The sequence below is a fragment of the Hemitrygon akajei genome, chromosome 11, assembly GCF_048418815.1.
Source record: "Hemitrygon akajei chromosome 11, sHemAka1.3, whole genome shotgun sequence".
Classification (NCBI taxonomy): domain Eukaryota; kingdom Metazoa; phylum Chordata; class Chondrichthyes; order Myliobatiformes; family Dasyatidae; genus Hemitrygon; species Hemitrygon akajei.
In genome coordinates, this window is record NC_133134.1 from 80,862,521 (window position 1) to 80,889,475 (window position 26,955).

Genomic DNA, 26,955 nt, shown 5'->3' on the forward strand with positions numbered 1-26,955 from the left:
TTAGCAGACAGTAACAATTCACCTTCCTACTTCTCAAAACTGTTCTAGAATCCACAAGTAGTTAGTGTAATGGAGATTTCTCCAGTCAGCTGACTAAGCAGATTCAACCAGTTAGGCTAAAGCAGTGCATGAGTAGTTCATAATCCACCAACAGCACACTATGGCTGCAATGCTTACTGTCCAAAGGTATACGTCAACAACTAAAAGTAATCAGTTGCAGGGTTTTGACCTGAAACATCAACAATTCCTTTCCTTCCACAGATGCTATTTGACTTAAGAGTTCTTCCAGCATCTTCCAGTTTTTGTTGCTCCAGGTTCCAGCATCTGCAGTCTTGTATCCCCACCACACCATCCAAATTTATTGCTGCATAAGATCTTGGAACTCTATGCAAAAAAAATCACTCATAAAGGACAACAGCAATTAGTGGCAGTATTTCACCATCTTCAAGACACAATTAATGACTTCCAAGGAACTTGCAAGATCTTGTAAGAAACCTACAACTGATTGATCTTTTATCCCAAAACCCTAACCCCTCAAATTCTCTTTAGTCTAATGACTACTACTGAGAATGCAAGAATCAACAGAAAGCAGCTCAGATTTTGCATTTGACCCTGACCCTGGCACAAAATCTTAACCAGGGAGGAAGACAACGAATGTCATTAAATAAAGGATAAAGGCAAAAGGCGGGTAACTACAAGGTAAAAATGAGAAAATCTGCAGATACTAAAAATCCAAGCAATGCTACAGGCCAGTTAGCTTATTGCTTGTAGTCAGGTAAATGCTTAAAACTATCATTAAGGAAGTATAGGTGTGGATTCATGAAAGGCAGGTTCTGTTTGACAAACTTACTAGAGTTTTTTTTTGAGGATATGAGCACAGTGGATGGAAGGGAAAAGGTCCATTTTGTACACTAGGATTTCCAGAAGGTGTTTGATACGGTGCTGTATAAAAGACAACCATAGTAAGGATGCGTGGTTTGGGGTAATGTAATAGCATGGATAGAGGATTGATTAACCAACTGAAGGCATAGAGTTGGGTTAACCGGACACTTCTGTTGGCAGTCAGTGCTGAGCACGCAATAAATTACAATATACATTAATGATTTGGAAGTGGAGACTGAGTTTGTTGATGACAAATGGAATGGAAAAGCAAATTGTGCAGAGGATGTGGAAAGTCTGCAAAGAGACAGAGATAGATTAAGTGAGTGGGTAAGTGTCTGGCACATGGGGTACAACATTGGTAAATGCACGGTCATTCACCTTGGAAGCAAAAATAGAAGATTAAATTATTTAAATGGTGAAAGGTTGCAGTATGCTGCTCTGCAGAATGACTTGAGTGTGCTTGTGCATGAATTGCAAAAGGTTGGTTTACATGTGCAACAGATTATCAAGAAAGCAAATAGAATGCTTGCCTTAATTGCTAGGAGGGATTGAATTTAAGAGCAGAGGGGCTTATGCTGCAACAGATCGGTTACTGGTGAGGCTACACCTGGAGTATTGTGTGCAGCTCTGATCTCCTAGACATACTAGCTTTGGGGACTGTGCATAGGAGTTTCACCAGCTTGATTTTGGAGATGAGGGTATTAGCCCAAGAGGAGAGATTGAGTCACCTAGTGCTATACTCATTGGAATTCAGAAGAATGAGAGGGGATTTTATAGAAACATAAAATTATGAAAGGAATAGAGAAGACAGAGGCAGGAAAGTTGCTTCCTCTGATAGGCGAGCTTAGCACTAAGGGACATAGCATCATGATTCGGGGGAATAGATTAAGGACAGGGATTTTTCCCAGAAAGTAATGCATCTGTGGAATTCTCTGGCCAGGGTAACAGTAGATGCTACCTCATTAAATATATTTAAGACATAAATATATTGCATATATTTAAAATGTTTGCATAGAAATAGAACTAAGGATTATGGGAAAAGAGGAGATAGGTGGTGCCAAATTCATGGCCAGATCAGCCATGATCTTATTGAATGGCATAGGAGGCTCAGCGGACCAGATGGCCAACTCTTGCTCCTGTTCCTTATATTATACTCACTCTCGTGTATCTATAAATGAGGGTGGGAAGGTTAGGCTGCATGCCAGAACTAAATTCTGAAAGAACTGAAGGTTTAAAATAAGAAACTGCTGGAAAAACATACACCTGACAACAAGTTCTGATGGAATAAATGTTTTGTGCATTCATGCACTGACCTGCATTCTATCCACAGTGTTTTTTAAACAACTTTAATAATTTAATTTTCATTTTAATAAAGCATTAATAAAGCAAATAAAATTACTCAAAGTCACATTCCCACAAAAACTAAGAGGCAATTTTGCAGCCAAGAATAATTGTTTAAAATTTGCATGTAGTACCCATGAGAAATGCCACAACAGATTCTGACAATGGGATAATGACAATTTAAAGGAAGATATAGTTTTTTTTAAATAGGTAAGCACATTACTGGTTAAAAGAATCTGAAGGAAGTCATATTTTCTTTCATAAATGTAACTGGTAATATGAGCATTTAAAGTCCATTCTAAACTACCCTGAATTGAAGAGCCGGTAACAGTCAAATTAATTTGATGGATCCAAAGTTAAAAATACACTGGGCCAGATTTCCTTTCTTCACCGAGCTAGGTAGCATCTTAAACAGCAATTCAGTAATTTTGAGCTTACTATTAGAAAGACAGGATTTTCTTTTCCATTCCCGTTTCAATTTATGCCCCATTTACCAGAGTCAGATTAAAACTCATGTGCCTCACTCACCTGGCTGCATTTCTGAACCACTCCATCAACACACAATACAAAATGATTCGACAGTCCCAGCAGAATTATGGACGTAATCTGGGGCAACATTTAAGCACTTTGATTTCAATTTGGTAAATCATTATATTTACTTGGCTACCCTAAAGGTCAAGCTGAAAAAGTGTGAAGATCCTCCCTCAAGTACAGGAGACGTTTTAAAGATGGAAAAAGCTCCCAGCCAATAAGGACGTCAAAAAGGGACAAACATTCAAGTCAATTTCCACAAAATCTTACTTAACACGCAAACCTTACCCGTTTTTGCTCACTCTCTTCTTCCCTTTCTTCAGTTGTCTTCCCACTTTTAGCTATCTTCATTCGCGAGTGCTTGATGGTGGTTTTTATAGCTGGCCGGCAAACGTAATTTTCCAGGCTTTTTGGGGGTTTCTTAGTTCTCTTAGGCTGCAACCCAATCTTCAGCTTTAGGCTGCCCTCCGCAAAGTTTGTCTCCTTGACTGAGAACTGCTGCTGGTCTGAGTTTGTTGGGTCAAGTTCTTGTCTGGAGTCAATTACTTTGCCCTCCTCCTGCTTCCAGTTTGTACCATCTTCCTCCTCCAAGGCTGTCCCATCCAACTCTTCTTCTCTCCTGCCGACCACTTTACTGTAACAACTTGTTGGGGTATTCTTTCCAGGGCTTCCCTCTGCATCAATTCCCAAAGACTGGTTCATAGACCCTAATAAAACATTTCTTTGTTCCATTCTGCAACTTCCCCCAATCCTTACCAAGCACTGGCAAGGATGGTTAGAAACAGGCACCTGTGAGTTCAGAGGGCTACTTCCTGTAGCAGGCACTGACACTACACAAGCCACCTGGTTATAGCTTCCACATGAAATGCAGCATCGCTGTCACTGTGGGGGGAAAAAAAGAGAAAAACAAAAATCAGCATTATCTATGATTCACCCACGCTTTGAACATTCCCCAGCAAAGGTGACAGAAAAGGCCCATTAACATCATGAAGGATGTCCCTGCTCATGAACCTTTGACCCACTCCCTTCAGGGAGGAGGCTACGTAGCATCCATGCCAGGACCACAAAAATCAAAAACCATCATTTTCTCCACCATTAACACACCCATCCACACCATCACTACTATCATTTCCTGTCAGTTACCCTAGGCACAGACACTCCTGTGTCTAGCATCACTTATGGACATGCAATCAATGTATATTAGGTATTTTATGTTTTTTTAAAATTACAGGTCAAGTACCCCTTAACTGAAACTCCAAAATCCCAAAAACCTCTGAAATCCAATTGTTTTTTGAGCATTGTCACGATGTTACAAATGGAAAATTACACAAGACAATGGGAAGATTCTTAGGCAATGTGCAGGTCTCTGCAGCTCTATGATCTCACCTTTGTAATAAACACAAAGAAACGACTTTTTTTTAAACTGCAGAGCAAAAAAATGAAGACCTCGGTCATGTTTCCTCAGTGTCAGAGTGAACATATGCCACTTAATGGTATGTTGATCATGAAACAAGCAAAGATCTAGCTTGACAAACTGAAAATTGAAGGCAATTGGGAATATTCAGTGGGCTGGTTGCAGAAACTTAAGAAACGGCATGGCAATAAATTTTTAAAACATCCACTGATCACAAAAATCTAGCATCAGAACAAGCCTACAACACTAATTGTTTTTGTACCTTGCATAAAATCCAAAAACAGTAAAATACAAATACAGTGTACTGAAACTTTGTAATCAAATTATGGCATTGTAGGTTGAGACTGAAAGCGTGCTGTTGTTTGTTAACAGCTGATTCGGGTATTCTCCCAACACTGCTGTACTGCTTTTGTTACCTATATGCATTATATTTTCATTATACTAATGGTATGTAATAACTTTTACTATTTACATATCAAAGTACATTTATTATCAAAGTAAGTATTCTTTATACAACTGAGATTAGCCTTCTTACAGGCACCTGCAAAACAAAGAACCCCAATAGAACCCATTAAAAAACACCAACAAACACCCAACATGCCGAGCAATACATGCAAACAATAAAAGCAAGCAAATAGCATTCAGAAATTCACACTGTGACAGTTGCAGGCCACAATTCGGTGCAGAGATGAGAAAAGTTGCGGAGTAACAAGTTGAAGTGCAGCACGGAGTAGAGTAACCTCTCGGAGCAGCGAACTGATCTAGACCATGCCTCGCCTCCGGCACCCTATCCTTTTCAATCCGGAGTGGTGCTTGAATCATTCAGAACCTGAACCGTGCCGCTTCAATACAGTCTCAGGCTGATTACCACCTCAATTCTGCCCTTACCCAAATTTTCACATACAGGCAGCCCTCCTTATCCGCAGGGGAATGGTTCAGGAATCCCCTGCGGATACCAAAAAATGCGGATGTTGAAGTTAATGGACTTTAGGACCCAGCGGAGCTCCAGACCTTTCTTAATCTGTCTCAGTGAAGTGGACTTTAGAACCCAGTGGAGCTCCAGACCTGCCGCCCACAGTGTTTCTGTTCCAGAAAACAATCACAATTGAAAATAAAGTGGAAATAATAAACTGACACTAAGTAATACCGAACTTAGAGAACTTCGGGTTTTTTTCGATTCCTGATCTTCAGTAACCTACGCACATCGTCCCGTATACTTAAAATCATCTCTAGATTACTTATAATACCTAATACAATGTAAATGCTACGTAAATAGTTGTTATACTGTATTGTTTAGGGAATAATGACAAGAAAAAAGTCTCTACATGCTCAAACAACAAGTGCTGGAGAGAGAACTTCTGGGTTTTCCCGATCCGTGGTTGGTTGAATCCGCGCATGCAGAACCCGCGAATAAGGAGAGGTGACTGTGTGTATGATGAAAAAGTGTAAGACAAACACTGTTTACCGGTAGTACATAAATTAAGAGCTGGCTTGGGATTGCCATTATTTCCATCTCATTATATATTCTAAAACTGCAAAAAAAAATCCAAAATCCGAAACACTTCCAGCCCCAAGTATTTCAGATTGAGGGGTACTCAGCCTGCATTGTGCTCTTTTTCATATTTATTTTTGTGTTGCAGCAGATCCATAGTAACAATTATTTCATTCTCTTTTACACTTGTGTACTGGAAATGACATTAAACAATCTTGAATAAAAGCAGCTTAGAGACAAATGGGTCAGAAGACTGAAGTATAGCTTTTTATTTAGTGAAAACGTTTGAGAGCCATATGAAGATCTTTTTTTTAAACTGCAATATTTACTTCAATGCTATTGCAGCCTGAGAATGGGAATGACTCCACTTGACACCAAAGTCAAACCAATAAACGTGGTGTGAGGCTCTTAAAGCATGATGTTGAAATACTCCCATCATTCGGTATGCTGACAGTATACTCTCCCTCAACATAATCCAAATATGGACAGAGTTTCCAGGGCTATTTTATAAAACAAGTCCTAGATTTAGTAGATACATGCTATAAAAAGTCATTAAAAGGTGCAAGACAATTTGTTAGAAAAGGCCAGTTCCCAGTGTTACTGCATAAAATTTACAAGGAGTTACAGATGTCTCATAACTGTTTTCATTACTTATGTCAGTGACTCCATTTCTTAGCATTTACCTCCTCAGAGAATTTTTCAAATTTACAACAAAAGACACCAATACTCAGTTCATTGTATTCATACTAGTTAAAAATAGAGCCAATTGAGTTCCCACTCTCTTGAAGCCTTGGAGACTGATGCTCAAATCCAGGAATATTTTAAAATGTGATGTGATTTCTGCCTTTACCTTTTCAGACAGGAAGCTCCAACCTCCATTCTTTTCAACAATTTTGTTTTCTTGCCCAAATGCTTTCAGCATTGACCTTAAACCTATCTCCCACAGTTATCTACCAATCTAGTAAGGGATGCATTTTCTAAACCCCCCCCCACCCTGTTCAGGGATAACAAATTATTCCCCCCCCCCCCCCCCCCCGAGTTAAACCTCCACCATATTTCTTCTGTGCTCAATGGAACAAACAAAATAGTTTAAATTTCTCAATCATTCTCCAGCACAGAAATCACCCTTAGATGCACCACAGTAGAATTTGAATACACATTACATTTCCATCTAGAGTGCATCTGTGAAAAATGAAAATGGACATCATTGGTGAGGTTTACCAAAATCCTGGCTTTGCAATTGTGAAAGAATTCTAGCAATGAAATGCAAGGAGGGCCAGGAATCTATCCCAAAGCTTCCCTTATATCAGTGTATTTAGACAAGTACATATACCAAATCAAATTCCCAAATCTTCATGTTCTAGCTTCTTGTCAACTCAAAGAACAGCTCCTACACCAAAGGGGTGGGGTTGTGTGTGAGAGTGAGGCTGAGAGTGAGACTTTGTTTCAGGACCTCATGGAAGATCATCATTTGATCTGCTCATAACCAAAAGAATGTAATCATTAACTTTCAGTAACACAAGAGATGCTGAAAATCCAAAGCAACACACACAAAATGCTGGAAGAACTCAGCAGGTCAGGCTGCATCTATGGAGAGGAATAAAGAGTTGATGTTTCATGCAAAGACCCTTCATCAGGACTTGCATGTCTATTTCCATTATTTTCCAAATATTCAATTAAACCAAGTATTTCTTTTGGATTGCTTATTATTTTTTAATAAAAGATACCTTTCAGAAAAAAACATATTATCCTTCTTCAACACTATCTTTTCCAACTACCACCTTCAACTTCTCACCATGTCCCTCCCCCACTCACCTATCTTTACCCCCTCACCTGGCTTCACGAGCTTGCTTGTGTTCCTTCCCCTCCCCCACCTTCTAATACTGGCTTCCCCCCTCCCTTTCCAGTCTGAATGAAAGATCTCAGCCTGAACTGTCAACTCTTTATTCCTTTCTATAGATGCTGCCTGCTCTGCTGAGTTTCTCCACCATTCTGTGTGCCTTTCTCTGGATTTCCAGCATCTGCATAATAGAAACATAGAAAACCTACAGCACAATACAGGCCCTTTGGCCAACAAAGCTGTACCGAACATGTCTTTACCTTAGAAATTACCTAGGGTTACCTATAGCCCTCTATTTTTCTGAGCTCCATGTACCTTTCCAGGAGTCTCTTAAAAGACCCTATCGTTTCCACCACTGTTGCCGGCAGCCCATTCCACACACTCACCACTCTCTGCGTAAAAAACTCCCCCGACATCACCTCTGTATCTACACCCAAGCACCTTAAAACTGTGCCCTCTTGTGCTAGCCATTTTAGCCCTCAGAAAAAGCCTCTGACTATCCACACGATCAATGCCTCTCATCATCTTATACAGCTCTATCAGGTCACCTCTCATCCTCCGTCACTCCAAGGAAAAAGGCCAAGCTCACTCAACCTATTCTCATAAGGCATGCTCCCAATCCAGGCAACATCCTTGTAAATCTCCTCTGCACCCTTTCTATGGTTTCCACATCCTTCCTGTAGTAAGGTGATCAGAACTGAGCACAGTACTCCAGTGGGGTCTGACCAAGGTCCTATACAGCTGCAACTTTACCTCTCGGCTCCTGAATTCAATCCCATGATTGATGAAGGCCAATGCACCACATGCTTTAACCACAGACTCAACCTGTGCAGCAGCTTTGAGTGCCCTGTGGACTTGGACCCCAAGATCCCTCTGATCCTCCACACTGCCAAGAGTCTTACCATTAATACTATATTCTACCATCATACTTGACCTACCAAAATGAACCACCTCACACTTATCCGGGTTGAACTCCATCTGCCACTTCTCACCCCAGTTTTGCATCCTATCAATGTCCCGCTGTAACCTCTGACAGCCCTCCACTTCCTCATCCAGGTCATTTATAAAAATCACAATGAGTAGGGGTCCCAGAACAGATCTCTGAGGCACACCACTGGTCACTGACCTCCATGCAGAATATGACCCGTCTACAACAACTCTTTGCCTTCTGTGGGCAGGCCAGTTCTGGATCCACAAAGCAATGTGCCCTAGGTTCCCATGTCTTCTTGCTTTCTCAATAATAGACAACAGGTGAAGGAGTGGACCATTCAGCCTTTCGAGCCAGCACTGCCATTCACTGTGATCATGGCTGATCATCCACAATCAGTACCCCGTTCCTGCCTTCTCCCCATATCCCTTGACTCCGCTAGCTTTAAGAGCTCTATCTAACTCTTTCTTGAAAGCATCCAGAGAATTGGCCTCCACTGCCTTCTGAGGCAGAGCATTCCATAGATCCACAACTCTCTGGGTGAAAAAGTTTTTCCTCAACTCAATTCTAAATGGCCTACCCCTTATTCTTAAACTGTGGCCTCTGGTTCTGCACTCCCTCTAGATCGGGAACATGTTTCCTGCCTCCAGCGTGTCCAATCCCTTAATAATCTTATATGTTTCAATCAGATCCCCTCTCATCCTTCTAAATTCCAGTGTATACAAGGTGCTCCATTCTTTCAACATATGACAGTCCCGCCATCCCGGGAATTAACCTCGTGAACCTACGCTGCACTCCCTCAATAGCAAGAGTGTCCTTCCTCAAATTTGGAGACCAAAACTGAACACTGTACTGCAGGTGTGGTCTCACCAGGGCCCTGTACAACTGCAGAAGGACCTCTTTACTCCTATACTCAACTCCCCTTGTTATGAAGGCCAACATGCCATTAGCTTTCTTTACTGCCTGCTGTACCTTCATGCTTACTTTCAGTGACTGATGAGCAAGGACACCTAGATCTCGTTGTACTTCCCCTTTTCCTAACTTGACACCATTCAGTTAATCTGCCTTCCTGTTCTTGCCACCAAAGTGGATAACCTCACATTTATCCACATTAAACTGCATCTGCCCACTCACCCAACCTGTCCAAGTCACCCTGCATTCTCCTAACATCATCCTCATATTTCACACTGCCACCCAGCTTTGTGTCATCTGCAAATAAGCCTTGCATGGGGTACCTTATCAAATCCCTTTCTGAAATCTATATACACTACATATACTACTCTACCTTCATCAATCTGTTTAGTCACATCCTCAAAAAAAAAATTCAATCAGGCTCGTAAAGCCATGCTGACTATTCCTAATCATATTATGCCTCTCCAAATGTTCATAAATCCTGCCTCTCAGGATCTTCTTCATCAACTTACCAACCACTGAAGTAAGACTCACTGGTCTATAACTTCCTGGGCTATCTCTACTCCCTTTCTTGAATAATGGAACAACATCTGCAACCCTCCAATCCTCCGGAACCTCTCCTGTCCCCACTGATGATGCAAAGATCATCGCCAAAGGATCAGCAATCTCCTCCGCTGCCTCCCACAGTAGCCTGGGGTACATCTCAACCGGTTTTATTGGGTTTTCCCACATAGGAACCAGTCAATTGGTTCTAAATTGAATTTTTTATGGATATAATAGAACAGTGGTTACTTGATTGGACTATTAGCTAGATATCTAAATGATTAATTCACGGTTCGAATCCCACCAAGACAACTTACAAACAAATTTTAGTATTAACAAAATCTGGAATTGAAATTAGCCTTTGCAACACTAACTGTTAAACTACTAAAGTGCTGAAATTAAAAAGCCACCTGGCTCACTAATGCTGTCCAGGGAAGGAAGTCTACCTCTTCATTATGACTGGCCTATATGCGATTCCAAATCTATCCAGGGATAATTGGGAATTAATAATAAATGCTGGTACCCATGAACAAATTTTTAAAAATAAAATCATTATATGTCACAGCCTGTAACCTTGGGTGGCTGCAAAAGAGAAGATATTAAAAAAAAAAATACTATTTGCATTAAATTTCACAGTTCTATGCCAAATGTTTATTTCTTTATCCCAAAGTTAATTAATCGAGACTTTAAGTGTTCATATTCCCTTCCATGTTTACAATAATCATTTTTTAAAAGTACAGTGGATTCCTGTTAACTAGGACACATTAGAAACTGTATGTTATGGCTCTATTAAGCTGCTGTCCCAATTAGCTGAAACCTCATGAAGTTAAAAAGTAATATTAAAAAAAGTACTATTTAACTGAGTAACAAATTTAAATGAAATACAAAGCATATTAGAACACTACCAAAAACTACTACAGTACAATAAAATTGTATACTAGTTCCTAATAAATATTGACAGTGTATGAAATATTAAAAAAGAATATGAGATGAAAAGTCCTTGAAAGTGAGTCCATAGCTTATGGGAACAGTTATCCCCTCTGGTTCAAGAGCCTAATGGTTAAGTTCAGTAACCATTTCTGAACCTGGTGGCGTAGGTCTTGAGGTGGCTTCTTCCTGATGGTAGCAGTAAGAATGGAGCATGGCCTAGATGATGGGTGGGAGTCTTTGATGATGCTGCTTTCCTGCAATAGCACTCCCATGTGGATGTGCTCAACGGTAGGGAGCACACAATATTTTTGACGACTGCATCCTCTCAATCTTCATTTTCATTGTTAAATTCAAGATGATTGTCAATACCTTCAAATTCTTCGTAGTTCCCAACTTGAAGTAGCAAAATCATTTCATTTTAACTCCCTGCAGTTTCTAGAGTCTCCAAGCCTCAATGCATGAAACCACACTGAGTATACAGTTCTGAACTGACTTATTTCTCTTGGTGACAAACTCACTGCTTCTTGAACACAAACACATGGCACTATTTAAAAACTATTCACTCTAAGCACAGTGTCTAAAGGTCACACAAGTACATGCATCTGATATTAGTTAGAAACTGTTCAGCAACAGTCTCCTGTCCTAATTAAGGAGCATAGCGTCCCAAATAAACGGATGGAACCCAGGGTATTTTCCTGATTAGTTTTTGTTCTTTGAGTTATCCCAAATAAGCAGCTACCCCGATTAGCTTGAATCCACTGTACTTCAGTGAATACAAAGCACTTCAGAGTGTACTGAGATTGCAAAAGGCACAAGATAAATGTAAGATTTTTTTTTGAAAAACCTACAAAAAAAAATAAGCAGGTAAACATAAGCACCTTCTCAAGAGCCTCAGAATAAGATAAAGATATTGGAAGGTTGGAACACTCAAGAATCATGACAGCAAAGTCACTCAAATGCCAGCAAGAGCAAATTGGCTACCACTGATACTTGCATAATACTTCAGAAAAGAAATCTTAATTGCAAAAAAAAATTTGGAATGAGTGCAGATTTTTCTGAATTCTGCACTTTCTGGATATTTCCAGAAATACTTTCTTCTGTTCCTTAATTGGCACCATCAAATAGTTTCCAATGCACTGCTGGTCCAGGTGAAAAGGGCTTCAAAGAACATCAAGGTCACTAAGCCAGCAATGAGGACCATCTCTAACAGAGGTCCTGATACAAAACTGGGGTTAGTGACTAGATTTTGTGCATATCAGAATCAGATTTAATATTACTCACATGCATTGTTTTGCAGCAGCAGTACAGTGCCATAGATGAAAAACTATAAATTACAAGAAAAAACATACAAATCTGAATTAAATAAGTAGCACAAAAAGAGCAAATAAGAAAATGTGATAGAGTACATGGGTTCATTGTCCATGCAGAAATCTGATGACAGAGGGGATTTAGCTGTTCCTAAAATGTTGAGTCTGTGTCTTCAGTCCCTCCTCCTTGAGGGTAGCAATGAGAAGATGTGTCCTAGATGATGGAGGTCTTTAATGGTGAATGCCACCTTGTTGAAGCATTGCCTCAAAATATACAAAGACCCACATTTAGAAAGATGCTACTTAATTAAGAGACAATAAGAACTGTGCTGAAGGTATTCTGGTAGGTAATGGTACAGCAGCAGACCAGCTGCAGTCTTAAAGCCGGCCTGCCACAATTTGAAGAATTGTATCACGTTATAATGCAATACATTTCCACTCAAGTAAATAGAATGAATAAATAAAATTATAGAGATATTGCTTTCTAGCAACGTAATTGGCTGTCAAAACACTGGCAATCAACCTTCAGCTGGCTAAAAATAAATGTGGCAAGGAAGAGAAAAATGAAAATTTGTTCTCAACCCTTAGGCTCTACCAAAACTGCTAATGTTGCACTGCACAAATAGGACTGAGGAGACCGAAGACATGGAAGTTAGATGACAGGGGAATTACTTGCTCAAGACATAGCATACTCAATTCTGGATATTTCACAAAGGATCTGACTACTAGAAAGGCTGGAATGTTATCTTTCTCCATCTGTGTTGGTGCTACCACACTAAAACACGATATACAATGACCACGGGTATTTCCGTTCACTCTGCAAGACAAACGACCTTCTGTTAAACCCAGCTGCAGATTCCACCCTCCTTCTTAAGGAAGCTTCAGGCATCAGACTTTGCTAAATATTTCATATACTTCATATTAAATTATCACCATACTTTAATAACAAATTGAATCCAGTGACCATGCTCCAGCAGGAAAAACTAGCTAGAAATGTGTAGCATATTTAAATATAATCACTAATATGCATCAAAGCCCTCAAGGCTACAAAATGCCGTAGAAAACAGCTTCTTCCTAAACTATTTTAACCCATGACCCAAATTTAATACTAGAAATTTCACACACAAACAGTAACACACACATAACAAATGGTGTGATAATAGATAGATTTATTAAAGAAATGTTGGGTTCATTGACTCAGAGAAGAAAAAAGAACTCCTGGTTATTCTTGAGAATTTTTTTTATAATCGATCTGAAAGGAGGCAAAGTCTTAGTTTGAAGGTGATGCCTCCAACATTGCTGGGCAGAATCAGCAGTGCACGAGTTTCAAACAAGATTAGAGTGGGACGATTTATTGCTTACTTATTATTATTTTCACTTCTGTATTTGTCCAGTTTGTTGTCTTTAGCACAATGGTTGGTTCTCCACTCCGTTGTGTGTGGTCTTTTATTGATTCTATTATGGTTCTTGGACTTACTCAGCATGTCCACAAGAAAACAAATCTCAGGGCTGTAAACGCTGACATACATGTACTTTGATAATAAATTTACTTCAAGCTTTGAATTCACAACCTTTTGACTGGGAAGTAAAAGTTCTTCACTGAGAACATGCAGGTCAGATTGGCAGATGAATACAGCTGATGGGTTGTGTCATCAGCTGAAGCCAGCAGCTTCCGATGATTTATCTTTTAACTTTCTTCATAGCTCATACCCTGCAGACCTGGAACAAGTCTAGTCACCTTTCTCAGAATCTCTCCAGTGCCTTCACATCCCTTACACAATATGGACACCAAAATTGTACACAGTACTCAAGATGGGGGCTCACAAGCACATTATACAACTTGAGAATGCCTCTAGACACGAACTCCACAGAGCACAATATATATCCCAACATTCTATTAGCCTCCGTAATCACTTCTGTGCACTGTCAAGATGTTGATAGTGACAAGTCTACCAGGATGCCCAAGTTCTTCTCATCTAGTGCAATGACTCAAGATGCCCCCCCCCATTGTATATTTATATCCACTATTCCTACTCCCTACATGTAACACTAAACATTTACTTACACCACAGCAAATGGGGAATATAAATTAATAAAATAATCCAGAATTGCATGAAACACTTCTGCAGAGATGACTACAAAATTAATAACTGCTTTATCCAACCTGGCCTTAATACAACCCCAAATCCAACATGTTGGACAGACTCTGAATCATTCATTGTAATGGCCTTAAAATTCAAATACTGCACAAAACAAAATCACAATCCGAAAACTAAATGGATCAACTGGCATTGACCCTGATATGAAATTAGAACATTGCTCTCATCTTAGAAAAACAGACACATAGAAAACCTAAAGCACAATACAGGCCCTTCGGCCAACAATGCTGTGCTGAACGTGTACTTACTTTAGAAATTACCTAGGGTTCCCATAGCCCTCTATTTTTCTTAGTTCCGTATACCCATCCAGGAGCCTCTTAAAGGACCCTATCGTATCGGCCTCCACCACCGTTGCTGGCAGCCCATTCCAAGCATTCACCATTCCCTGTGTAAAAAATGTACCCCTGACATCTCCTCAATACCTACTTCCAAGCACCTTAAAACTGTGCTCTCTCGTGTTAGCCATTTCAGCCCTAGGAAAAAGCCTCTGACAATCCACATGATCAATGTCTCTCATCATCTTATACACCTCTAATCTTTCATCACTCCAAGGAGAAAAGGCCAAGTTCACTCAACCTAATCTCATAAGGCATGCTCCCCAATCCAGGTAACATCCTTCTAAATCTCCTCTGCACCCTTTCTATAGTTTCCACATCCTTCCTGTAGTGAGGTGACCAGAAATGAGCATTCCAATACTCCAAGTGGGGTCTGACCAGCATCCAAAATAGCTGTAACATTACCTCTTGGCTCTTGAACTTAATTGAACTATAATTCTGACAGCCCTCCACACAATGCACAACACCTCTAATCTTTGTGTCATCAGGAAATTTACTAACCCATCCCTCCACTTCCTCATCCAGGTCACTTATGAAAATCACAAAGACTAGGGGTCCCAGAACAGATCCCTGAGGCACACCACTGGTCACCGACCTCCATGCAGAATATGACCCGTCTACAACCACTCTTTGCCTTCTGTGGGCAAGCCAGTTCTGGATCCACAAAGCAATGTCCCCTTGGATCCCATGCCTCCTTACTTTCTCAATAAGCCTTGCATGGGGTACCTTATCAAATGCCTTGCTGAAATTCATATACATTACATCTACTGCTCTACCTTCATCAATGTGTTTAGTCATATCCTCAAAGAATTCAATCAGGCTTGTAAGGCATGACCTGCCTGACCTGCATGACAAAGCCATGCTGACTATTCCTAATCATATTATGCCTCTCCAAATGTTCATAAATCCTGCCTTTCAGGATCTTCTCCATCAACTTACCAACCACTGAAGTAAGACTCACTGGTCTATAACTTCCTGGGCCATCTCGACTTCCTTTCCTGAATAAGGGAACAACATCTGCAACCCTCTAATCCTCCAGATCCTCTCCCATATTCATTGATGATGCAAAGATCATCACCAGGGTCTCAGCAATCTCCTCCCTCACCTCCCACAGTAGCCTGGGGTATATCTTGTCCTGTCCCAGTGAGTTATCCAACTTGATGCTTTCCAAGAGCTTCAGCACATCCTCTTTCTTATTGTCTATATGCTCAAGCTTTTCAGTCCACTGCAAATCATCCCTACAATCGCCAATGTCCTTTTTTGTAGTGAATACTGAAGCAAAGTACCTCTGCTATCTCCTTCGATTCCATACACATTTTTCCACTGTCACACTTGACTGGTCCCATTCTCTCACGTCTTATCCTCTTGCTTTTCACATACTTATAGAATGCCTTGGGGTTTTCCTTAATCCTGCTCACCATGGCCCCTTTTGGCTCTCCTAATTTCATGAAGCTCCTTCCTGCTAGCTTTGGAATCTTCTAGATATTTATCATTACCTCAGGTTTTTGAAACTTCCATAAGCTTTTCCTCTTTACTAGATTTTCAACAGCCTTTATACGCCGTGGTTCCTGTACCCTACCTTCCTTTCCCTATCTCAATGGAACATACCTATGCAGAACGCCATGCAAATATCCCCCGAACATTTGCCACAATTTCTGCCGTACATTTCCTTGAGAACAACCGTTTCCAATTTATGCTTCTAAGTTGCTGCCTGATAGCTTCATATTCCACCCCCCCCCCTTACTCTAATTAAACACTTTCCTAATTTTTCTGTTCCTATCCCTCTCCAATGCTATGGTAAAGGAGATACAAGTGTGATCACAATCTCCAAAATGCTCTTCCACTGAGAGACCAGACACCTGACCAGGTTTATTTCCCAATACCAGATCAAGTACAGCCACTCCTCTTGTAGGCTTATCTACATACGGTGTCAGGAAACCTTCCTGAACACACATAACAAACTCCACCCCATCTAAATGCCTCACTCTAGGGAGATGCCAATCAATATTGGGGAAATTAAAATCTCCCACCCTGTTATTATTGCATCTTTCCAGAATCTGTCTCCCTACATGCTTCTTGATGTCCTTGTTACTATTCGGTGGTCTATAGCATAGAGTTATTGACCCCTTCCTGTTCCTAACTTCCACCCACAGAGACTCAGTGGACAGTCCCTCCATGACTTCCTCCTTTTCAGCACCTGTGACACCATCTCTGATCAGCAGTGCCACACCCCATTTCTTTTGCCACCGTCCCAGTCCTTTCTGAAACATCTAAAGACTGGCACTCGAAGTAACCTTTCCAGCCCCGAGCCATCCATGTCTCTGTAATGGCCACAACATCATAGCTTCAAGTACTGATCCACACTCTAAACTCATTGCTTTGTTCATGATACTTCTTGCATTAAAATAGACACATCTCAAACCATCAGTCTGAGCACATCCTTTCTCTATCACCTGACTATCCTCCCCCTCACACTTTCTACAAGCTTTCTCGATTTGTGAGCCAACTGCCCCTTCCGCTGTCTCTCACCCACCAAGCGATTCTAGTTTAAACTCTCCCCAATAGCCTTAGCAAACCTCCCTGCCAGGTCCTTTTTGTACAGGTCACTCCGGCCCCAATGATCCAGAAATCTGAATCCCTGCCCCCTGCTCCAATCCCTCAGCCACGCATTTATTCTCCACCTCACTCTATTCCTCTACTCACAGTTGAGATTCCTCTAATCCCAAGATTCCTACCTTTGAGGCCCTGCTTGTCAATGCCTTCCATACAAATATCAGTCTATCCACATTGGGAGAACCTCATTAGGTTCAGTTTTGTTCTTCATTGTCAGGAGGACAGCTTGGAGCGATGACAACTCAAGCAACACTTGATGTAAATGACCTTGCAGGGTCATACCTCACAGCAAACACCCCAGACTCAGTTACAATCCTTGAGCAGGATAGAATGACTCAGAGGCTCCCAACATCAGCTCCAGCCCCATAAAGTCTAATAGAATCAGCTCAAATAGATGTAAGGAAACCTCTTTTTGCAAGATACACTAGAGAATATACCAGCATTTCTCACATAATTTAAGATATTTCATATTCAAAGTAAAATTATCAAAGAACAAATCTGTCACCATATACAACAATGAGATTCATTTTGTTGCAGTCATTCACAGTAAATACAAAGAAACAATAAAAAGAAAACAGATAAATCTCTATCAAGAACATGAAATGAAGAGTCCTTGGAAATGAGTCCATAGTTTCTGGGAACAATTCGCTGTTGGGGTGAGTAAAGTTAAGTGAAGCTATCCCCTCTGGTTGATGGTTGAGGGCAAGAAGAGTTTCACAAGAGATTTCAGACTTGTAGATTATAAAGTAAATCACACTGAAGAAATTCAAGGGCATTTCTTTCAAGTGTCAAATTGCAGCAATTTTTACTTCGTACCAGCTACTTCGAGCCAGCTCCTCTTAATGGGATAACTTAAAAGACTTAGGAAGATTTTTTTTAAGCCAGAGACCAGTGAATCTGTGGAATGCTCTGCCACAGATTGCAGTAGCAGCCAAGTCCATGGGTACCTGATCACTCAGGGCATCAAAGGATATGGCCAAAAGACAGATGTATGGGGTTGAGTGGGATCTGGGAAAAGCCATAATGGAATGGTGGAGCAGACTCAATGGACTGAATGGCCCAATTCTGCTCTTATGTTTTATAATCTTATAGGCAACATATTATTAATTTGTAAATATATATACTACTTGCTTTGTTCTTAAGGAACATGAATGGTTTGCTGTTACTTTGAACTGGAGAAGTACAGGCACTTGTGATCAAGTTGTAGTAACACGGGGTAGGTAGACACTGCAACTTCTGTTATTGGTTAGAAATTGGTCAGCTTTATCCAGTTCACATAAATACAATTCTCTCTAAACAACTAACATGATTGAATTTACAATGCTAAAATTTACAGCTGACAAATCTACATCAGAACTCTCTGAACACCCTCTCCTACCACCAATGCCTCCCCCAACCAAATGCAACTCAACCCTTCAACCAGAAACTACAAAACCTTCAATCCAGCACCTCATTTTTTTTCCTTTAAATGTGGTGTATAGGTGATAGATACTTCCAAGTACAATTCAAAACAATCGTACCAGAACATCCCCAATGCTAACTATCAACTTCATCAAATACAGCTCAGCATTCAATTTCACCATTCCCCACAAATCTAATCAATGAGGCCCGAGTCCATGGCCCTTAGCACCTCTTCTATTTCTTCACTTGCAAACCCCAGTCAGTTCAGATTGGCAACATCTGCATCAGTACAGAGGCACCACAAAGCTGTGTGCTTAGCCCCCTGCTCAAAGCTTTACACTTAAGGACTGTCTGGCTATGCACGGCTCCAATGCCATAGTTTAAGTTTGCTGACACCATTGTCAATGACTGAATCAAAGGAGGTGACAATTCAGCAAACAGGGAGATTGAAACTCTCGCTAAGTGGTGTCACAACACCACCTCTTACTCAATGTCAGCAAGACCAAGGAACTGACTTGAAGAGGAGGAAACTGGCAATCCATGAGCCAATCCCCATCAGAGGAAATCAAAGGTGGAGAGGGACAGCAACTCTAAATTCTTCTGTACTATCATTTTGGAGGACTTGTCCTGGGTCCAGCATGCAAATGTAATTACAAAGAAAGCACGGCAGTGCCTTTACTTCCTTGGAAGTTTGTGAAGATTTGACATGACATCTAAAACACTGACAAATTTCTATAGAGGTGCAGTGGACAGTTTATTGACTGGATGGTATAATAGCCTGGTATGGAAACATCAATGGCCTTGAGTTTTTAAAAAATCCCACAAAAAATAGTGGATATAGCCCAGTCCACCACGGGCAAAGTCCTGTAATTGGCACAGGATTGAAGCATCTATCATCAGGGATCCCCATCACTCAGGACATGCTCTCTTTTTAATGCTGCTTTCAAGAAGGTGTTATAAGAGCTTGAAGACTCACCACCAGGATCAGGAACAGTATTACCCATCAACCAGGAGGATCCTGAACCACAAGGAGTATCTTCACTCAACTTCAATTGCCTCATCACTGAAATGTTCCCACAACCTCTGGACTCACTTTCAACATCTCTTCATCTCATGTTCTCGATATTTATTGTTATTTTTTCTCTCTTTTTGTGTTTCCACAGCTCATCACCCTTTGCACACTGGTTGTCCACTCTGTTGGTGTGGTCTTTCAATGGTTCTATTATGGTTATTGGATTTACAGAGCATGCCTGCAAGACAATGAATCTCAGAGTTGTATATAGTGACATATGTACTTTGATATTTAAACTACTTCATAAGTACCTCATGATATAGTTATATCATGAGACACTTTAGTTTAAATATTTTAGGTGTATAGCCAAGGAACTCACTCCCACCCCTACTCCCATGGACATGCACCAGGACCATAGCCCCATACCCCTCCCACCCATGTATCTATCCAAAGTTTTCTAAAATGTTCTCCAGACCCAGCAACATCTTTGTAAATTTTCTCTGTATTCTTTCAACCTTATTTGCATCCTTCCTACAGGCAGGTGACCAAAACTGCACAAACTACTCCAATTAGGCCTCAATGTCTTATACAACTTCAACATAACCTCTTGTACTCAATACAATATGAAGGCTAAAGTGCCAAAAGTTTTCTTAATCAGAATCAGGTTTATCATCACTGGCATGTTTTGTGAAATTTGTTAACTTAACAGCAGCAGTTCAATGTAATACACAATATAGAAGAAAAAAAATCAATTACAGATATGTATATTGAATAGATGAAAATTTATGCAGAAACAGAAATAAAATATTTTTTTAAAGTGAGGTAGTGTTCATGGGTTCAATGTCCATTTAGGAATCGGATGGCAAAGGGGAAGAAGCTGCTCGCTGAGTGTGTGCCTTCAGGCTTCTGTACTTCCTACCTGATGGTAGCAATGAGAAAAGGGCATACCCTGTGTGCTGGGGGGGGGGGGGGGGGGGTCCTTAATAATGGATGCTGCCTTTCTGAGACACCACTCCTGAAGATGTCCCGGGTACTTTGTAGACGAGTATCCAAGATGGAGACGACTTAATTTACGCCCCTCTGCAGCTCCTGTCAGTCCTGTGCAGTAGCTAGACAACCCCCCCCCTCCAATACTAGACAGTATGCAGCCCCTCAGAATGCTCTCCATGGTACATCTATAGAAGTTTTTGAGTGTTTTTGTTGACATACCAAATCTCTTCAAACTTCGAATGAAGTATAGTTGCTGTCTTGCCTTCTTTATAACTGCATCGATATATCGGGACCAGGTTAGATCTTGACACCCAGGAACTTAAAACTGCTCACCCTCTCCACTTCTGATCTCTCTACGAGGATTGGTGTGTGTTCCTTCATCTTACCCTTCCTGAAGTCCACAATCAGCTCTTCCGTCTTACTGGCATTGAGTGCAAGCTTGTTGCCGCAACACTACTCCACTAGTTGGTATATCGCACTCCTGTACGCCCTCTCACCTACATCTGTGATTCTACCAACAATGGTTGATTAATCAGCAAAGTTATAGATGGTATTTGAGCTACGCCTAGCCACACAGTCATGGGTATAGAGCACACACCCGAGATGCACCAGCATTGATCGCCAGTGAGGAGATTTTATCACCAATCCGGACAAATTATGGTCTTCTGGTTAGGAAGTCGAGGATCCAACTGCAGCTTTCATAATGACCCTATCAACTTGTGACACCACTGTCAATGAATTATGGACCTGTATTCCCAGATCTCTTTGTTCTACCATGCTCCTCACTACCCAACCATTCACTATGTAAGACCTACCTTGTTTGGTCCTACCAAAGTGTTACACTTCGCACTCGTCTGCTTTAAATTCCATCTGCCATTTTTCAGACCATTTTTCCAGCTGGTCCAGATCCCGCTGCAAGCCATGACAGTCTTCCTAGCTGTCCACTACACCCCAATCTTGACGTCATCCACAAATTTGCTGATCCAGTTAACCACATTATCATCCAGATTATTGATACAAGATAACAAACAACAAACCATGCACCAATCCTGGCGGCACTCCATGAGTCATAGGCCTCCAATCAGAGAGGCAACCATCTACTACTACTCTCTGGCTTCACCCAGAAGCCAATGTCTAATCCAGCTTATTACTTCACCTTGAATGCCGAGCGACTGAACCTTCTTGACCAGCTTCCCACGTGGGACCTTGTCAAATGCCTTACTAAGGTCCATGTACACAATATCCTCTGCCTGGCTTTCATCAACTTTTCTGGTAACTTCCTCAAGAAACTTGAAAAGATTGGTCAGACATAACTTCTACGTACTGACAAAGAAACTTAACTAAAACACATTTGACAAACTGTATCCAATCTAGTTCTTTTACAGTATGGGAGTCCCAGTCAGTATTCTCTCTACAACTTTGTTCCTCAAAAATCCATTGGACTGTTGGGTAGTCTGTAATATATGCCCATATGCACCCAGCTGCAGCTCCTATCAGACCGAGTTAGGGAATTGGAGCAGGAGCTGGATGAACTACGGATCATTCGGGAGGCAGAGGCAGAGATAGATAAGAGTTATCTGGAGGCAGTCACACCGAAAAGACAGGAGGTAGGCAAATGGGTGACAGTCAAGAGAGGCAGGGGGAACAGACAGAGAGAGAAGAGCACCCCTGTGGCCGTTCCCATCAAAAATAAGTATACCGTTTTGGATACTGTTGGTGGGGATGACCTACCAGGAACAAGCTGCAGTGGTCCTGTCTCTGGCACTGACTAGGAAGGGGAGGAGGGAAGAGAAGAGAGCGGTATTGATAGGGGATTCTATAGTCAGGGGGGCGGATTGAAGATTTTGTGGGGAAGATCAGGAGTCTCGGATGGTATGTTGCTTCCCTGGTGCCGGGGTCCGAGACATCTCAGATCGGGTGCAGGTTATTCTCGAGAGGGAGGGCAAGAATCCAGATGTTGTGGTCCATGTAGGGACCAATGACGTGGGTAGGATGAGTGAGGGGGTCCTGCGTAGGGAGTTAGGTGCGAAGCTGAAGAGCAGGACCTCCAGAGTAACAATCTCAGGATTGCTACCTGTGCCACGTGCGAGTGAGGCAAGGAACAGAAGGATTATAAAGATTAATACGTGGCTGAGAGGATGGTGCAGGAGGGAGGGCTTCAGGTTTGTAGATAATTGGGCTTTGTTCCAGGGAAGGTGGGATCTGTTCCGAAGGGACGGTTTACACCTGAACTGGAGCGGTACTAACATTCTTGCAGGGAAGTTTGTTAGTGCTTCCTGGGGGGGGGTTTAAACTAAATTTGCAGGGAGCGGGGATCCAGAATGTGAGAGAGGATAGCGAGAGGAAGAATAAAGGACAGGTGGGGACTACATGGTTCCGGAATATTAAGTGTGTAGTAGAGGAGGGTGGGGCGGAACAAGTGATAAGGAGGACTCATGTACAGAGGGATGGTCTGACGGAACATGGAGTTAAATGTGTTGAAAGAATAAGTAAATTTAGGAAGGACAACAAAATTCTAGGGGCGTATAGCCCGATGGAAGTTCGGGGAGCTGGGTTAAGCATAATAGGCAGCGATTCAAACAGAGAGAGGAGAAATGGGCTAAAAATTCTATATCTGAATGCACGAAGTGTCAGAAATAAGACGGATGAGCTTGAAGCACAGGTGCGAATGGGTAACTATGATGTTGTTGGGATAACGGAGACATGGCTGCAGGGAGATCAGACCTGGGAAATGAATGTACAAGGGTATACATGCTATTGTAGGGACAGAAATGTGGGCAGAGGGGATGGGGTGGCCCTATTGGTGAGGAATGAGATTCAGTCCTTTGCAAGGGGGGGACATAGGGTCAGGAGAAGTAGAGTCTGTGTGGATAGAACTGAGGAACAGTAAGGGCAAAAGGACCCAAATGGGTGTTGTCAACAGGCCACCAAACAGTAGCATGGATATTGGGTGCAAGTTGAATAGGGAGTTAACACTGGCATGTGACAAAGGTAATGTTGCAGTAGTTATGGGGGATTTCAACATGCAGGTGAACTGGGAGAATCAGGTTGGTGCTGGACCACAGGATAGGGAGTTTGTAGAGTGCCTACGGGATGTATTCTTGGAACAGCTTGTACAAGAGCCGACCAGGGACAAGACTATTCTGGATTTAGTGTTATGTAATGAACAGGATTTGATAAGCGATCTTGCAGTAAAGGAGCCATTAGGAGGTAGTGATCACAATATGTTAAGCTTTTATCTGCAATTTGAGAAGGATAAGGGCAGATCGGAGGTGTCAGTGTTGCAGTTGAACAGGGGAAACTATGGAGCCAAGAGGGAGGAGCTGGCCAAAGTTGACTGGACGGATAGCCTAGCAGAAAAGACAGTGGAACAGCAATGGCAGGTATTCTCGGGAATAATGCACAAGGTGCAAAATCAGTTCATCCCCCAGAGAAGGAAGGATTCAAAGGGGGGAAGGGGGCCACAGTGGTTGACAAAGGAAGTCAGAGATTGCATAGCATTAAAAAAAGGGAAATATGACAGAGCTAAGGTGAGTGGGAGGACAGATGATTGGGAAGTTTTTAAGGAACAACAGAACTTAACTAAAAAGACAATACGGGGAGAAAAAATGAGGTACGAACGCAAGCTAGCCAGGAATATAAAGGAAGATAGCAAAAGCTTTTTTAGGTATGTGAAGAGAAAGAAGATAGATAAGAACAATGTTGGGCCCTTGAAGAATGAATTGGGTGAAATTGTTATGGGAAACAGAGAAATGGCAGAAGAATTTAATGAGTACTTTAGATGTGTTTTCACTAAGGAAGACACAAGCAATCTCCCAGATGTATGGATGGGCCAAGGACATTGGGTAACAGAGAAAATGAAACAGATTGACAATCGGAAGGAAACGGTGATGAGAAGACTGATGGGACTGAAGGCTGACAAATCCCCCGGTCCAGATGGTCTGCACCCTAGGGTACTAAAGGAGGTGGCCCTGGAAATTGCGGATGCATTGGTAATCATTTTCCAATGTTCCTTAGATTCAGGATCTGTTCCTGAGGATTGGAGAATGGCTAATGTTATCCCACTTTTTAAGAAAGGAGGGAGGGAGAAAACAGGGAACTATCCACCTGTCAGCCTGACATCGGTGGTGGGAAAGATGCTAGAGTCCATTATTAAGGATGAAATAGTGGCATATCTAGATAGCAGTGATAGGATTGGGCCGAGCCAGCATGGATTTACCAAGGATAAATCATGCTTGACTAATCTGTTGGAGTTTTTCGAGGATGTAACCAGGAAGTTAGACAGGGGAGATCTAGTGGATGTAGTGTACCTCGATTTTCAGAAGGTATTTGATAAGGTCCGACATAGAAGATTGGTGGGTAAAATCAAAGCTCAGGGCATCGGGGGGGAAGGCATTGACATGGATAGAAAACTGGTTGGCAGATAGAAAGCAAAGGGTAGCAGTGAATGGGTGTTTCTCGGAATGGCAGGTGGTGACTAGTGGGGTGCCACAGGGCTCGGTATTGGGACCACAGCTGTTTACCATTTACGTTAACGATTTGGATGAACGCATAGAAAATAACATCAGCAAATTTGCTGATGATACTAAGCTGGGTGGCAGTGTGACATGTGATGAGGATGTTAGGAGAATTCAGGGTGACTTGGATAGGCTGGGTGAGTGGGCAGATACTTGGCAGATGGCGTTTAATATGAATAAGTGTGAGGTTATCCACTTTGGGAGTAAGAACAGGAAAGCAGATTATTATCTGAACGGTGTAGAGTTGGGTAAGGGAGAAATACAGAGATCTCGGAGTCCTTGTTCATCAGTCACTGAAGGTGAATGAGCAAGTGCAGCAGGCAGTGAAGAAGGCTAATGGAATGTTGGCCTTTATTACAAAGGGAATTGAGTACAAGAGCAAGGAAATCCTCGCATTTGTACAGAGCCCTGGTGAGACCACACCTGGAGTATTGTATACAGTTTTGGTCTCCAGGGTTAAGGAAGGACATCCTGGCTATACAGGAAGTGCAGCGTAGATTCACGAGGTTAATTCCTAGGATGTCTGGACTGTCTTACGCAGAGAGGTTAGAGAGACTGGGCTTGTACACGCTGGAATTAAGGAGATTGAGAGGGGATCTGATTGAAACATATAAGATTATTAAGGGATTGGACAAGATAGAGGCAGGAAATATGTTCCAGATGCTGGGAGAGTTCAGTACCAGAGGGCATGGTTTGAGAATACGGGGTAGGTCATTTAGGACAGAGTTAAGGAAAAACTTCTTCTCCCAGAGAGTTGTGGGGGTCTGGAATGCACTGCCTCGGAAGGTAGTGGAGGCCAATTCTCTGGATGCTTTCAATGAAGGAGCTAGATAGGTATCTTATGGATAGGGGAATCAAGGGATATTGGGACAAGGCAGGCTCGAAGGGCCAAATGGTCTACTTCTGCACCTATTGTCTATTAACGCGGTCATACCTTTCTTATGACTCAGTTCCACCCATAATGCCTCGCCAAACAAGTCCTCCAGTCTGTCCTGGCTGAGCACTGCCATGACATTTTCATTACTTAGTTACCCTACTCCTCATCCTCTAATCCCTACCACTTTGTCGCCATCTAAAACAATGGAATCCTGAATATTGAACTGCCAGTCCTGCCCCTCCTGCAACCAAATCTCACTAATGGCTACAATATCATAATTCTAGGTGTTTACCCGAGCTCCCTGAGCTCATCTGTCTTTCCTACAACACTCCTTGCATTGAAATACAAGCAGCTCAGGACATTAGTTGCAACATGCTCAACCTTTTGATTCTTTACTTTGTGGCAGATCTTAACAATATGTGTCTCCACAACCTCTCCATTAACTGCTCTGGCACTCTGGTTCCATCCCCCTTCAACTTTAGATTAAACCCCTGTACAGCACTTGCAAACCTTTCCAAGATATTAGTCCCCCTCCAGTTCAGATGCAAACTGTCTCTTCTATACAGGTCCCAACTTCCCTGGAAGAGAGCCCTAAGGATCCAAAAATATTATGCCATCCCTACTACACCACTCCTTAGCCACGTGTTATACCATATAACCTTCCTATTTCTGGCCTAGGCTACCACATGGCATGGGTAGCAATCCTGCGATCACAACCCTGGTTCTGCCCTTTAACTTAGCACCTAACTCCCTAAACTCACTCTCCAGAACCTCATCACTCATGTCATTGGTACCTACAAAGACCACAACCTCCAGCTGCTCATCCTCCCAGTTTAGAATAGTGAGGACTAGATCCAAGATGTCCTGGACCCTGACACCTGGGAGACAACATACTATCCAGGAAATCTTGTTCTCATCCACAGAAACTGCT

At 41.9% G+C, this 26,955-nt stretch overlaps 1 protein-coding gene across 3 annotated transcripts in view; it reads right to left on the bottom strand.

The window, feature by feature from the left end:
* Positions 1 to 26,955, bottom strand: part of ash1l (ash1 (absent, small, or homeotic)-like (Drosophila)) — a 372,059-nt gene that overhangs the window by 313,349 nt on the left and 31,755 nt on the right. For all 3 annotated transcript variants that reach the window (XM_073061208.1, XM_073061209.1, XM_073061207.1), the window contains exon 2: positions 3,043 to 3,636. In XM_073061208.1, coding sequence (XP_072917309.1) covers positions 3,043 to 3,486 — 444 coding nt within the window. In that variant the 5' untranslated portion in view covers positions 3,487 to 3,636. The remainder of the gene's footprint in view (positions 1 to 3,042; positions 3,637 to 26,955) is intronic.